This window comes from Ipomoea triloba, chromosome 6 (assembly GCF_003576645.1).
Source record: "Ipomoea triloba cultivar NCNSP0323 chromosome 6, ASM357664v1".
Classification (NCBI taxonomy): domain Eukaryota; kingdom Viridiplantae; phylum Streptophyta; class Magnoliopsida; order Solanales; family Convolvulaceae; genus Ipomoea; species Ipomoea triloba.
The window spans coordinates 23,709,977-23,723,212 of NC_044921.1; the positions used below are offsets into that span (position 1 = coordinate 23,709,977).

At 33.5% G+C, this 13,236-nt stretch overlaps 1 protein-coding gene across 3 annotated transcripts; it reads left to right on the forward strand.

Annotated features, from left to right (window-relative positions):
* Nucleotides 1-4,517: 4,517 nt before the first annotated feature.
* Nucleotides 4,518-13,009, forward strand: LOC116022383 (probable serine/threonine protein kinase IRE4). 3 transcript variants are annotated; one of them, XM_031263093.1, is made up of 17 exons: nt 4,518-4,925; nt 5,468-5,757; nt 5,981-7,219; nt 7,726-7,898; nt 7,985-8,228; nt 8,773-8,865; nt 8,992-9,132; nt 9,209-9,301; nt 9,446-9,638; nt 9,754-9,839; nt 10,333-10,421; nt 10,805-10,856; nt 10,962-11,018; nt 11,425-11,568; nt 12,208-12,285; nt 12,488-12,552; nt 12,729-13,009. In XM_031263093.1, exons 1-17 carry the CDS (start codon nt 4,691-4,693, stop codon nt 12,733-12,735), a joined length of 3,279 nt encoding a protein of 1,092 aa, XP_031118953.1. In that variant the 5' UTR covers nt 4,518-4,690; the 3' UTR covers nt 12,736-13,009. The 3 variants fall into 3 exon arrangements, with proteins under 3 accessions (XP_031118953.1, XP_031118951.1, XP_031118952.1); XM_031263091.1 differs by having other exon boundaries at nt 12,488-13,009; XM_031263092.1 differs by having other exon boundaries at nt 12,211-12,285; nt 12,488-13,009.
* The last annotated feature ends 227 nt before the right edge of the window (nt 13,010-13,236 follow it).

The window sequence follows — 13,236 nt, forward strand, 5'->3', positions numbered from 1 at the left end:
GTGGTCCATAACTTCTCAACCTTATATTTATTTTAATTCTTCCCAAACAAAAGTTTAATTATATTTATTTTAATTTTAAACTAGTCCGGCTGCTTTAGCTTTTATTTACTTGTGCGGTTATGATTGGGTTGACATATATCAAACAAAAGTTCTTCAATATTTTATTTCTAATTATATTTATATTCTCATTTGATGTAAAAATTACAAGAGATAATAAATGAATGAATATATCTAATTACACGATAAAAAAATAAGCACCATTAATTGTAATAAATAAGCATATAAATTTTTAAATAATAAATGCTAGTAATAGCTATCATAATAATTTACTCTAAATAATTTGACTCAGAATTATTAAGTTAATTTTTTAACTGTGAGCATAAATATAATCTGTGCAGTCCAACTATCAGCTTAAGTTTTTAGTTGAGATGGAGCACATGCTTTAATTTTAACCAGATAAAATTCGTTATGACTAGAGCTTTATTATTTTATATTAGATTATTGAACTATTTAAACAACTTTATAATATTATTATAGAGAATTAAAGTTAACCCAGTCATCAACATTTTAGGGTATATTTAAAAAAAAATGGATTGAGATTGTTTGTTTAGAACTATGAATTTATGTTTGGTTAGAATGTAATGGCTTTGGTTTGATTAATGCCTCATATTTGGTGGATGTAAATGGTTTTTACCAAGCTTGAGTGCTTCTATCAATGAGTTTGACCAAACCCATTTGCACAATTATAATGCCCAATGGGTGCGCCACGCTTGTTGGTTAGGAACGCATTGTTGACCGAATCTAAGCTAACATGCGCCTCCATATCTGCCTGCGGAGTGCGGACCGTGAATCATAGGATTCATAGATATCCATTTGTAGCGTATTACAAATTCATTTATAGTAATATTAAAATTTCATTTATAAATAATACATTAAAAATAAACATGTTTTAAAATATAATGAATTTATTAAAAATAACATATAATAGGTAAAAATAAATATAATATATCAAAAATGAACATTTAAGTTAATGAGGTGATTGGTAAATAGCGGTTGATTGATAGTTGTTAGCTGATTGAGTTGGTGAGTTTGATTAGTTGATAGTATTGGCTGATAGTAGAAATATGTTTTGTAAATTAGTTGTTAGCTAATAGTTGATTATATGCAAAATGACTTTCTCAAAAAACTAATCGAAAAAATTATTTTAAACATCTTTTTGAATTTTAACATTTTAGATTAATAAGTTGTTAAAAACTAATTAACTAAACAATTTTATTAATTATTAATCAAGTCAAACAATTAATAATGATAAAGTTAAAAGTTTACTGATAGGCTAACCATTTTTAACTAACAGTGCCAATGTCTAATGTGAATCAACTAGTGCACGTTACAACAATTACATTGCATCATGCTGACGTCAGATGATGATACGTGGCCTCTACGTGTGATTGGCGGTTGGCGTCTACCATCGTGGGATAGGCGTCCCATCATCCACATTTGAATTGAAGTGGTCTGGCGCAGTCTTCCACGTGGACTAATGAATATTCAACGATTTCTTTTTTCTTTTTTTTTTTTTAAAAAAAAAACCTTTTTCCTTTAATTAAACTATTAAAGCAATAAAAGAGTTCTTACGGAAAAGGGAATACAAACAGAAAGCAGTTGACATAAATATGCATTCATTCATTTCTCGCCTTTTTCTACTTTTGGGCTGACGGGGAAGGTGAACTCCAGGTATCTTTCTAGGACCTACTTTATTTTTATCAATAAATACAAAAAATAATAATGTTATTTTCGCTTCTTATTTCTTAATTTTGCATCCCCACAATACAATAAACAAAATTCATTAATTATTATGAATTAATTAGCCTCATCTACATTTATAAAATTTATTTATTGTCGAATGATGTCACGTGACAAATATAACATTGATATATGATGTAGTGCTAGTTGTCATTAGTCCTGAGTAACCCTGATCTCATGACCTCCCATATGGAAGAGTCACTACATGCCATCTGAACACAATGTGCTTGGCAAGTAGAACCGATACATGATCGTAGTATAGTCTAGTAAAACATTGTAGAATTTTAAGTAAATTTAATTATTTTATGCACTTTTACTCATTAAATGCATTAAAACCCAATCTGATATTTTGAGAAGTTTTGACTTTTCGAACATTTTTGAAATTCGTATACCAACGGATATATTGCATGGCATGGATGGATATATATTGAACAAATATGAATTGACTTTTGGAAGTAATGGTCTCAATTAACTCTCAAGAGAATTAAAAAAATGAAGAACATTGTGATTGGTTGAAAAGACAACTTCTTCTCAGGAAAGTAGGTATAGTGTGTTTAAATATTTAGTTTAGGTGTGAAGAAATTATAACAACTATCCAAGCAAAATGTCAAAGTATAGAGTGTAATACTAAGCATATTACAATATAAAATGTTTTTAAAATGTTAAAGAAATTGTTTTTAAAATGTTAAAGAATTTGTAATCTAGCATATAAATTTTTTTTTTCCATATAACATTCACTATTCTCATTATTGTGAGCCTAATCCAAATTCAGCATGAGTTACGTTTGCAAAGTTTGATTTTTAGTTATAAAAAAATTAGAAAATTCTACCTCAGAACTCTCCTTTTTTTTTTCTTTTCTTTTTTTTTTTTTTATAAAAAGTGAGGGGTTAACCCACAAAACAACTACAAAGAATTACCATTTTCCCGTTCATGGGGAATCCATCGATGAAAACAAGCCCCAATTTGATCCTCACAAATGAAGTCTCTCAGATCATTCGGAGCCTCATTCAACAGAAAATAACCACTGGAAAGACACAGAACTCACTTAGCTAACTCAGAACTCTTTAATATGACATACTCTTTATACGTTTATTTTTATATACTACTTAAAATTAAATTCTTAAATAATTATAAATGCTTTATCAATATATGATTCATCTTCTAAGATGCAATAAGGTGAAGGCGGTAGCAATGTGATGGGCAAGGTGTTGAGAATAAATAACATATAAACAGAAATGTGCAATCCAACTACGAGCTTAGATTTTTAGTCGAGGGAGGGCACATGCTTCAATTTGGTATCATAACAATGCCAAAGGTCATGGGTTCCGATAAAAAAAAAAGACTATGGTCCACGCGTTGCTTAAAAATAAATAATATATAAACATAAATGTGCAATCCAACTACGAGCTTAGGCTTTTAGTTGAGATGAAGCACATGCTTCAATTCAAGGAAGGAGTAACCAGATATAATAAGGGCACAAATTTTGTTTGACATTACGTATTTTAATTAATAAATTATACTAGTAAATTAACAAGGACATGTGTTTTTGTTTGGATGATGAGAGAAAATCACAATCACTTTTTGTTTGCATATATTAGATAAATCTCACTCGATATTATGTAATAGCCATCAATAATAAGGGCATAAATTTGATAGATAATCAATGGATATGGACTATCACACCACGTTTGAATGTTTGATAAGATTTGTTTTATTAAAATTAAGTTATTTGTATAAGTTAAATTAAAAAACTTACTAATCCTTTGATTTACGGGAAAGCTAGATTATCAATAGCTCGCGTTCACTACCATAAGATGTGCGCACTATGCGTGAAGATTTTTATTTTTATTTTATGAATTAGTTTGATTCCGTTATAAATTAATTAATAAAAGAATACTCAATACTTATATTCTATTTGGTATAGCTTATAACTTATTTTAAGATACAAATAAACTATAAGTTATGCTTGGTAAAATATGAAAGTTTAAAATAATAATTTATTTTGAAACTCTATCTCAAGTAGCATTTCAAAATAAACTAAAAATTTTAAAATTCTTTTCATTCTTTGTTTTTATTAATTTGCAAAAATGATACTCGGTACAATTTACCCTTCATTATTCTTTTATGCATATCAATTAATTCAACAATTAATTTTATCAAATATTTTAATTTTAATTAGTTGACTTATTATCTACTAGCTTTTCGATTTTTAGGCGTGTCAAGCATGCCTAGCCTTAATAATTACAAAAGATTAAATAATTGAGAAAATTAAAATAAAATAGGAAAAAGTGTCAAATAGGCCACTAAACTTATCGTTTTTGTGCAATTGTGCCATTAAACTTAAAAGGTGTGCAATTCAACCATCAAACAAACAAAATTTGTGCAATTGCACCATTTTTACAAAAATTTTCTGGTAAAATCCAATTATATTACTAACATATATGTATTAAAAGTGACATTTTCTTCTACCATATTAGTTGGGAGTTAATATTAAAACGTTTTTAACTCAAATTGAATTAAATTTTTTTGTAAAAATGGTCAAATTGCACAAATTTTGCTTGTTTGATGGTTGAATTGCACACTTTTTAAGTTCAATGACCCAATTACACAAAAGCTACAAGTTCAATAGTCTATGTGACACTTTTTCCAATAAAATATTAAAATATCCCAAAGCTGTTTCTTTCTTTTCACATCTTCGACCGCGGCACGCTCCAAACAGTACCAACGAACCGTTACCAAAATAGCAACCGCTTCGGCCAAAACCTCTTTCTTTGCTATCTTCATCTCATTCGTTGCTCTTCACACTGCCTGCGTTCTAATCTCTCTCCGTCTGTATATAGATTTCAGCTGATTTTTTTTCCTTTGAGAAGCTGAGTTTAGTTAATCGGAGATGGCGGAACCCAGTCGAGGCGGCGGCGGCGGACAGCTCTCGTCGGAGACCGGGATCCCGAGAGGTTTGAACCGAATTAAAACCAGGCGTTTGGAGCCACAGGACCGCCCCAGTTCGAGAGCTGTCCTGGACTCCAGCCAGTCTCCCAGCTATGGAGCTTCGAGGCCTCATCTGAAGCGGAATCAGAGGGCGGCTGCTGCCAAAACGCGTGTTAGAATTAGTAGTCCTAGAGAAGGTTGCTACTTCCTCAGCTCATCCATCCATCTATCCGTACATACATGTATAAGTTTATCTAAAAAAGTTTTTAGGCTATAAACTTGTGTTGGAAACATCTGCGTATGTGCACGCACATATGGAGCCCTAAAATGGTTTAGAATTAGTGCAAATTAGAGAGAATGACGAAAAAAGCAAAAACAAAAGGGAAAGTGAGTAACTAACTTTGTGTTGCATCAAGTTGATTGATGATTGGTTAAATTTGATTACTATGCAAATAGATTTGGTAGGACTTAAAAGCTGTCAGTGTATAATTGTGCACGGTTCATTAGGATAGCTGGTGCATGTATTTAATTTCATCTGCGGATGATGAATCTAGAAAAAAGAGGTTAGGAGTCGCTATGAGCGGGGATTAATATACAGGATGCACTTGTGATGTTCATTAGGATTTTCGGTGCATTTAATTTTATTTTCTATGTGCAGTTCATGAATCTACACAATTATGTGTGGAATCAGGGTTTTGCTTGTTTCTTTAGTTAATCTAATTGATGCTAAATGCAATAGGATTCTGTAAAGGAAGAAAGATAGCTGGTTGGTTGTCATCATACTTCTTTAAGGAGTCTGATCGGCCTGTAAGAGTTTTTGAAGGATACCGGAAATTGAAGGAAAATGACAAGGAGGGGCTTAGTAGGAATGTGGATAAAATGAAGCAGAATACAACTGGGATGGAATCTTCAGTAGCAGGAAGATGGAGTAAACCATCCAAAGGGTTCAAAAGCTTTTCACACGAACTAGGTCCAAAAGGTGGTATTCAATCTATGCATCCTCGGGCTCACAGCTATAGTGATCTGAAGGTGTGCTTATTCTTATTATTTTTCTGTTTCTCATAGTTAAAGTAACTTTTTGACAGATGGTTACTAGGATTCCAAGAATTGTATAAAACACTTATTCCCAAAAGTTTAGAAATGGATCAACCTAACAATCGAGTTTATTACAGTTTTGTCTGTGGGTAGCAGGTCACATGTTATATATGTATTTTGAATTTAGAGTTATCTCAGTATATTAACTGATATGCAGGAGCTGTTAGGATCATTGCATTCAAGGTTTGATGCCGCAAAAGAAGTAGTGAATACAGAACTGGGTCATTTTTCACTGGAGGTCGTAGAAATCTTACAAAAGAATGATCCCTTACCCCAGAATGAAACAAAAATTGCTAAGGGACTTCTCATTCTTTCTCAAGAATGCATTCAGATGACATGCTTAGAATTTCGCAGCAAGTGTGAAGCAATTGTCCAAGATTTGACTGGCAAAAGACAACAATGTCAGACAGGATTACTGAAATGGCTTCTAACACGCATGCTTTTTATTTTAACACGATGTACGAGATTGTTGCGTTTTGTGAAGGATAGTGAACCAGTTGACGAGACATCTCTGACAAAGTTCAAAGAATGTTTAAATAGGATTCCTTCTGTTAAAATGAATTGGGTTGTGGATGGAGGGATTGCTGATTTAGATAATGGTAATATTTTGAATGTCAATTCAGATGGTAAATCCAAATTCGATGCAGAAAACCACTCATGTATTCTCCCTCTGAAAAATCAGCTTGGGTCTAAAGTACTTGTTCATGAGAATGGGACAGCTCTTGAAAGAGAGTATATGGCTAATCATCAAACTTCCCCTTCTCAAGATTGCAATTTTGAACAATTACACCAGACTGATGGCAGAAGTCTTTGTGAACCCGTGAACAAATATACTCATGATTCATTTCAGGAGCAGCAACAGGGTTCAGATGATTCTAATTTTGTTATGTGTAGAATATGTGAGGAACTAGTTCCCACTATTCATTTGGAGCCTCATTCTTATATATGCGCCTATGCAGACAAATGTGAATCAAAGTCTCTAGATGTCGATGAACGTCTTCTGAAATTTGCAGAGTTGCTGGAACAGCTCTTGGAGTCACGTAGTTCAAGCATTCATGCATTGCCTGAATGGACAGAAAATCCCAAGTTGCAGACTACAAATTTTGCTACTGCATCCGAAGGCTATTCACCAAAGATAAGCGAATGGCGAATGAAAGGTGTGGATGGAATGTTTGAGGATCTTCATGAAATGGACACTGCTGGCATAGAAGATTCTCCACTCACAAACTTCCTCAATTTGAAGGGACACTTGAGTTCAAAGCTCAACCATTGTGGTCCACCATCCTCAACTGGGAGCATGACTTCAGCATCCTCCACTAATACCCCTAGGACAGTAAATTTTGACTTTTTTTGGCTAGACCATAACAATCTATCAGAGTTAGAGGATATTCAGCAGGTTTGTCATTATCTTCTATTTTTAAATTTCTGATTGTTATGAACAACGTTGGTAATTGAAAAGAGAAGTCATGTTTCACGTAATTCATACTTCAGTTATCATACTGCAAATTTATTTATTTTTTGGAACAGATAGAGACATAAAACATCTGCATTCATTACTTATCTTTATTATGAGAGAAGGAAAAGATAGATTGGGGGTCTAAGAGGTGATGAGTGTGAAATGAAGAATGTTGTGATCTTCAATCTTGAGATCTACTGAATGCAGATGTCAGTTAAATAAGCAATTGCCACACTTTTCTCTAAGACCCTTCTTTCCCAATTTTATACTATTTCCTGCTGCAACAGCATTATACCTGAAATCTTATTTGAAAACAATTTGGAATAAGAAAAGTCTGCATCATCTCTTTTTGAGCATTGTAGAAGAGCGTAACTTATTATTATTATTGTTATTATTATTATTAAATTGTTTTTAAGCTCAGCTGAATTTTCAACTCTTTGTTGTAGATATTTGACCTTTCAGATATCGCCCGGAGTGTGGCAAGCACAGATATCTCAGAAGAAGGATGCCATGAATTTTTAATTGCTTGCATGCAAGACCTACAGGAAATTTTGCAATGTAGTAAGTTAAAAGCTTTAGTAGTGGATACATTTGGAGGAAGAATAGAGAACCTGCTGAGGTAATTCATCTGATAGGAAATAGTACTATAATAAATGAGAGCAAGTAGATACAAGTAATTACTAACATTTAATCCATTATTTGTAGGGAAAAATACATACTTGCTTGTGATCTAGTGGGAAGGAAGAATGACATTAGAAATCCAGAACACCTCAATTTACCACCGGATGATACATTTGTGAATAGTTTGAAGTCAACTCCTATACATTCATTGCACAGAGAACGAACAAGCATTGATGACTTTGAGATTATTAAACCAATTAGCAGAGGTGCTTTTGGCAGAGTCTTTCTCGCCCGAAAGCGGACAACAGGGGATTTATTTGCAATTAAGGTACATTGTCAATATCTTTGTGATCCGTTGTATATTTGAGAGATTATTTAGAGAGTATCTCATCTTTCCCTAATCTTCAGGGTATATACAGATATAGATCTGTTATATACGTGGAAAACTGTTTGCTGAATGTATCTTCTTTTTCTTTACATGTCTTGGTGCACAAAGATACATATCTTTCAGGTGTTTTTTTGTTCTTATGTGGAGAGCAGTGGCTGGATTCCCTAAATAAATAAATAGAATAATATGTTTATGAATTCATTTTACTGATTGCATGTAAGCAGAAGTGGCCAAGTGTGCAAGTGGTAATATGCCAAGCCAGTTTGCACCGATAATTGTCCATCTGAACCAATAAAATAAAAAGTAATTAAAAATTTTCTTAGAAACCACAACTTTCTCACCAGAATTCATGGTATGAGCCCCAGGAAGTGCAACTGAAAGTCTGCCTATGATTCAATGCTAACTAGCGTTTCTTTTTAATTTATGTTTTGATGGTAAATTTTGAGATCTGAAACTAATAGGATGAACAATGGTTCTTATGCAGGTTCTTAAGAAATTGGACTTGTTACGGAAGAATGATATTGAACGTATATTGGCCGAGCGTAACATATTAATTACTGTCCGAAACCCTTTTGTGGTAATGATTTGCTTCTTTCCTCTAACTATTTGAATGCTTCTTCTTGTTCCATGATACTTGTTACTTCAAGAGTTCAGCTAGAGTATTTCATATTTCATATTTAGTTACTTCATTTTGCCATTGCAGGTTCGATTTTTCTATTCATTCACCAGTAGAGACTACCTTTATTTGGTTATGGAATATCTTAATGGAGGAGACTTGTATTCACTGCTCAGAAAAGTTGGTTGCCTTGAGGAAGATGTTGCTCGCATTTATATTGCAGAGCTGGTACTTTATGAAAGCAATTCATATAAATTATTAGTCCCTTTCAAGCTTTTGTAATTTAAATTTCCTTCTCTTTCAGGTCCTTGCTCTGGATTACCTTCATTCTTTAGGGATAGTTCATCGTGATCTCAAGCCAGACAACATACTAATTTCACAAGATGGGCATATAAAGGTAGGTTTAACAAAATGGAAAATAGACCTTCTATACACAAAATTACCTGGCTAAAAATTGTTGTAAGGCATGCAATGCACCAGAGTGTTGTTATTCATTTCATGTAATAGTGCTCACGTTCTAAACTTTAATCAATTTGACCAGCTTACAGATTTTGGTTTGTCGAAAATCGGCCTTATGAACAGCACAGATGATTTATCAGGACCTAATATGAAGGAAGTACCACCTTCAGTTTCCAATAGCCAGCTCAATCCAGATACATTAGACAAAACCCAACGGTCAGCTGTTGGCACACCGGACTATTTAGCACCTGAAATCCTTCTTGGAACTGAACATGGTGAGAAAGCAGTACCAAATGCATTTGTTTATGTGCAGAAGAATGTTGGAGAGTTGTCAAGTTTATTTATTTATTTATTTTTATAATTTGTAACCTTCTTAAACCCCCACCACAGGCAGTGCAGCAGATTGGTGGTCGGTAGGAATTATTTTATTTGAACTCATCACCGGTGTTCCACCTTTTACTGCTGAGCACCCAGAGGTAACATATGATGAGTATTGTTTGAAAAAAATATACTTGTAATTGTTAAAACCTTTTAATGCTCCACAGTGATGCATTCACCAACAAAGCACACCATAGTTGAAGAATAATGTGTGATGTGGATATGCATCTTCATTGTATAATGTCTGGCTTTTAACCTGATGTATTTCCACTCTACTAGTCTATTGAACTTTTAAGTTTATCTGACACAACTTTACATTTATCACAAAATCTATTCCCTAATATATTTTTGCTTAAAGTCATCTTCATAAAATTTTACAACTTCATTCCGAATTTCTTTAATTATTCATATTCAGTTATAAGTGCATTCTTTTATCACTTCGAATTTGAATTCAGTTTAACATTCTATCAGACGCTCACCTTCCAAAGTAATGTTACATTATTCTGGTATAAATATAAATTTGATAAGCCTGTTGGATTTCAACTTTTATCTGGATCTCTGTCCTGACATTAAATTCTTTTGGCTTGACAGATAATATTTGACAATATCCTTAACAAGGAAATCCCCTGGCCATCTATTCCTGGCGAGATGTCCTTCGAGGCCCAAGACTTGATTGATAGGTTTGTTAACGATATGATACTTTTATACTGAACCTTCAAATATGAACAATTTATTATGATGTTAGCAAGCAACTTTGAGTTTAAGAATATTTGACCCCACTTTTCTGCTTGTTAGCAACTTAACCTCAACATGGTTATTAAAAAAAACCAGTATCAGCATTTATTTTATTACCATGCTTGCAAGTATATGTATCATACAGAGTAAGTAGAATGCATAGCTAAGTGTAAGGAATGTATCTCCATGTCTTGTATTTGCTTGTAGAAAATAATGCCAACTGTCAAGACAAGTTAATACTTAGTGGTTCCTTATATCCCTTTGCCAGCATTTCCTTTTCCTGACTTTTCTGCAAATCATCTGAAGTATCTGATTTGTTTTCTTGCAGGCTTCTTGTTCATGATCCAAGTCAGAGACTTGGAGCAAATGGGGCATCAGAGGTTGTATGTCATGCAAAATGATTTAAAATAACCACTATTATACCAGCAGAAGGTTACATGAAAATGCTTGAAATTAAATCTATCATTTTCTCAATATTTGTACAGGTGAAAGAACATCGGTTCTTCAAGGGAGTTGATTGGGACAATTTAGCCTTGCAAAAGGTGGGATACTGAACTTCAAGACTTTTGTTTCTTGTGTCTTCTTGGTATTGCTCATCGGTTTGCAGCAAATAACATGTCATTGATTGTTTTTCAATAATGTTATCTTTGCCTGGCCAAAACAATGAACCTTTGTTGGTAGCATTATAAGGACTAACCTCTCCCCCCAATAACTCTATCTAGAAGTTTCCTTCAAAATCTTGTGTTAATAAAACCTATATGGTCCAATAGAAAATGGGATTGCTTGGTATCGAGGAATGTAAAGCATCCAAAAGGGATGCATATTTGTGTTGTATAACAATATTGACATTGGAGAAATTTGTATTGGAAATGATTGATGGTTTTTTTTTTGGGTATGCATTGATGGTTGTTTTGTTCGCTAACATTTACTACTTAATTGTGTCCACAGGCTGCTTTTGTACCGCAACCTGACAGCATAGATGACACTAGCTATTTCGTGTCGCGGTATAATTCAGATGGAGCACGAGATGATGACGATTATGATGATTCCACCTCAGTCATTTCTGAGCCATTCTCTAACTCAAGCCTTGAGGCAAGTTCATGTATAATGTGCTCATACTTTTTCCTAACTATTGATCTAAAAACAAATGAAACTTGTGAAAAAATATATAGAGTTGAACAGTTTGCTCTGTGACTAGATTTTTAGGGTTCATCAATTAAAATATTCTTTTGGGATGGAATTGGCAAAGCGTAATGTTCCAACATCTGAAAACATGAATGAACTTCTGAAGAACCTTAAAGATTTATCTGTTCCATATTGTTATCATTTTGTTTTGGCAATTAACCATGGAGTGTATACAAACAAACATGTGATATACAAACAAATGTGTATATATTTTGAATGAAAAGTTAAACAGTCTCACCAATAATGTCTTCCTTGATTTAATATGGTCATTATATTTTTAGTAAGAGTGACAGTTCCATATAGAAAGCAAAATTTATGTAGTGTGCCATAAAAATTTCAAAATGTTATTAGTATGTTTCTGTTTTTTGGGGATATTCAGCCTCTGTACACTTGGAATGTGTAGTTTTGCCACACAGAAAGCAAAACACATATAAAAATATCTATTAGATTTAAGACTTATGTTTTATACTTTTATGCCTACCCTTTTGTTTTGGAATTTCTGATTTAACCACTAAAACAAATTTATCTTTAAATTATTTTGTTTAGAAGATGGATGAATGTGGTGATCTTACTGAGTTTGATGCTTCTCCTCTTGATCTGTCCTTGATGAATTTTTCTTTCAAGGTAAGCCTCTATTATTTTCTCTGCCATGCCAACTTTTATAGACTCTTGTACTGAGACTGGAACTACTGAGACTTTACATTAGCTCAAAACAGAATATCCACACACACACTGAAGAAGATAGGAAAACTTCCATCTTGGTCTGTTAGAATTTTGGCAGTGAAAACCCTATGCTTATTGTGCCTTTAATTTCCCCTTTGATCAGAATCTGTCCCAGTTGGCGTCTATCAACCACGAAATGCTCGTGCAAAGTGGAAAGGATTCATCAAGGTCTGCCTCTCCTTGTAAAGGTTCTCGTGTATAATCTTCTCAGAATATTTCTTTCTCTATTTTCCTTCCCCCCCCCTCTCTCTTTTAGGAGGGTCATCGTTCTAATAGCACAAGCTATGCATCTTATTGATTCATAGCTAACACGTTAAAGGGACTAATGGGGAGAAACTGTACAGGGGATAATACCCAGTATAGGCACCCATGTACAGGCACAGGTGCTCGACATTTGTTTCATAGATGGATGAGAAAGGGAAAAGAACAATTTTTTGTACAGTTCTGAGTTCATAGTGTTGGTTCTGCTGATCTTCATAATCCATTGTATTACTACATTGATCACTTTGCCATTATGCTACTCTCTTCCAGCTCAAGATTGTAAATATTCCGTGGCAGAAGCAAAACAAGATACTGCAAAGCACTTCACATTTATTTAAAGGCAGCTGAAATATTTACAAGTTTATCTGTTAGTCTGCTCACACGTTTTAAATTCTAAAACAAAGTTTGACTGGTGTTGTCCCGTAAACTATAGTGTGGACAATATACTCAAACATGCAACTATTGGCTAAGCGTGGATCACGAATGATTAAAATGGTTTGCGTTTTGGTTTGATGATTTGGTTATAACTCCAGCATTCTTAGGCTAGACTAACCTTCTCACTTCTTAAGGAATTACATTTATAGTTGACTA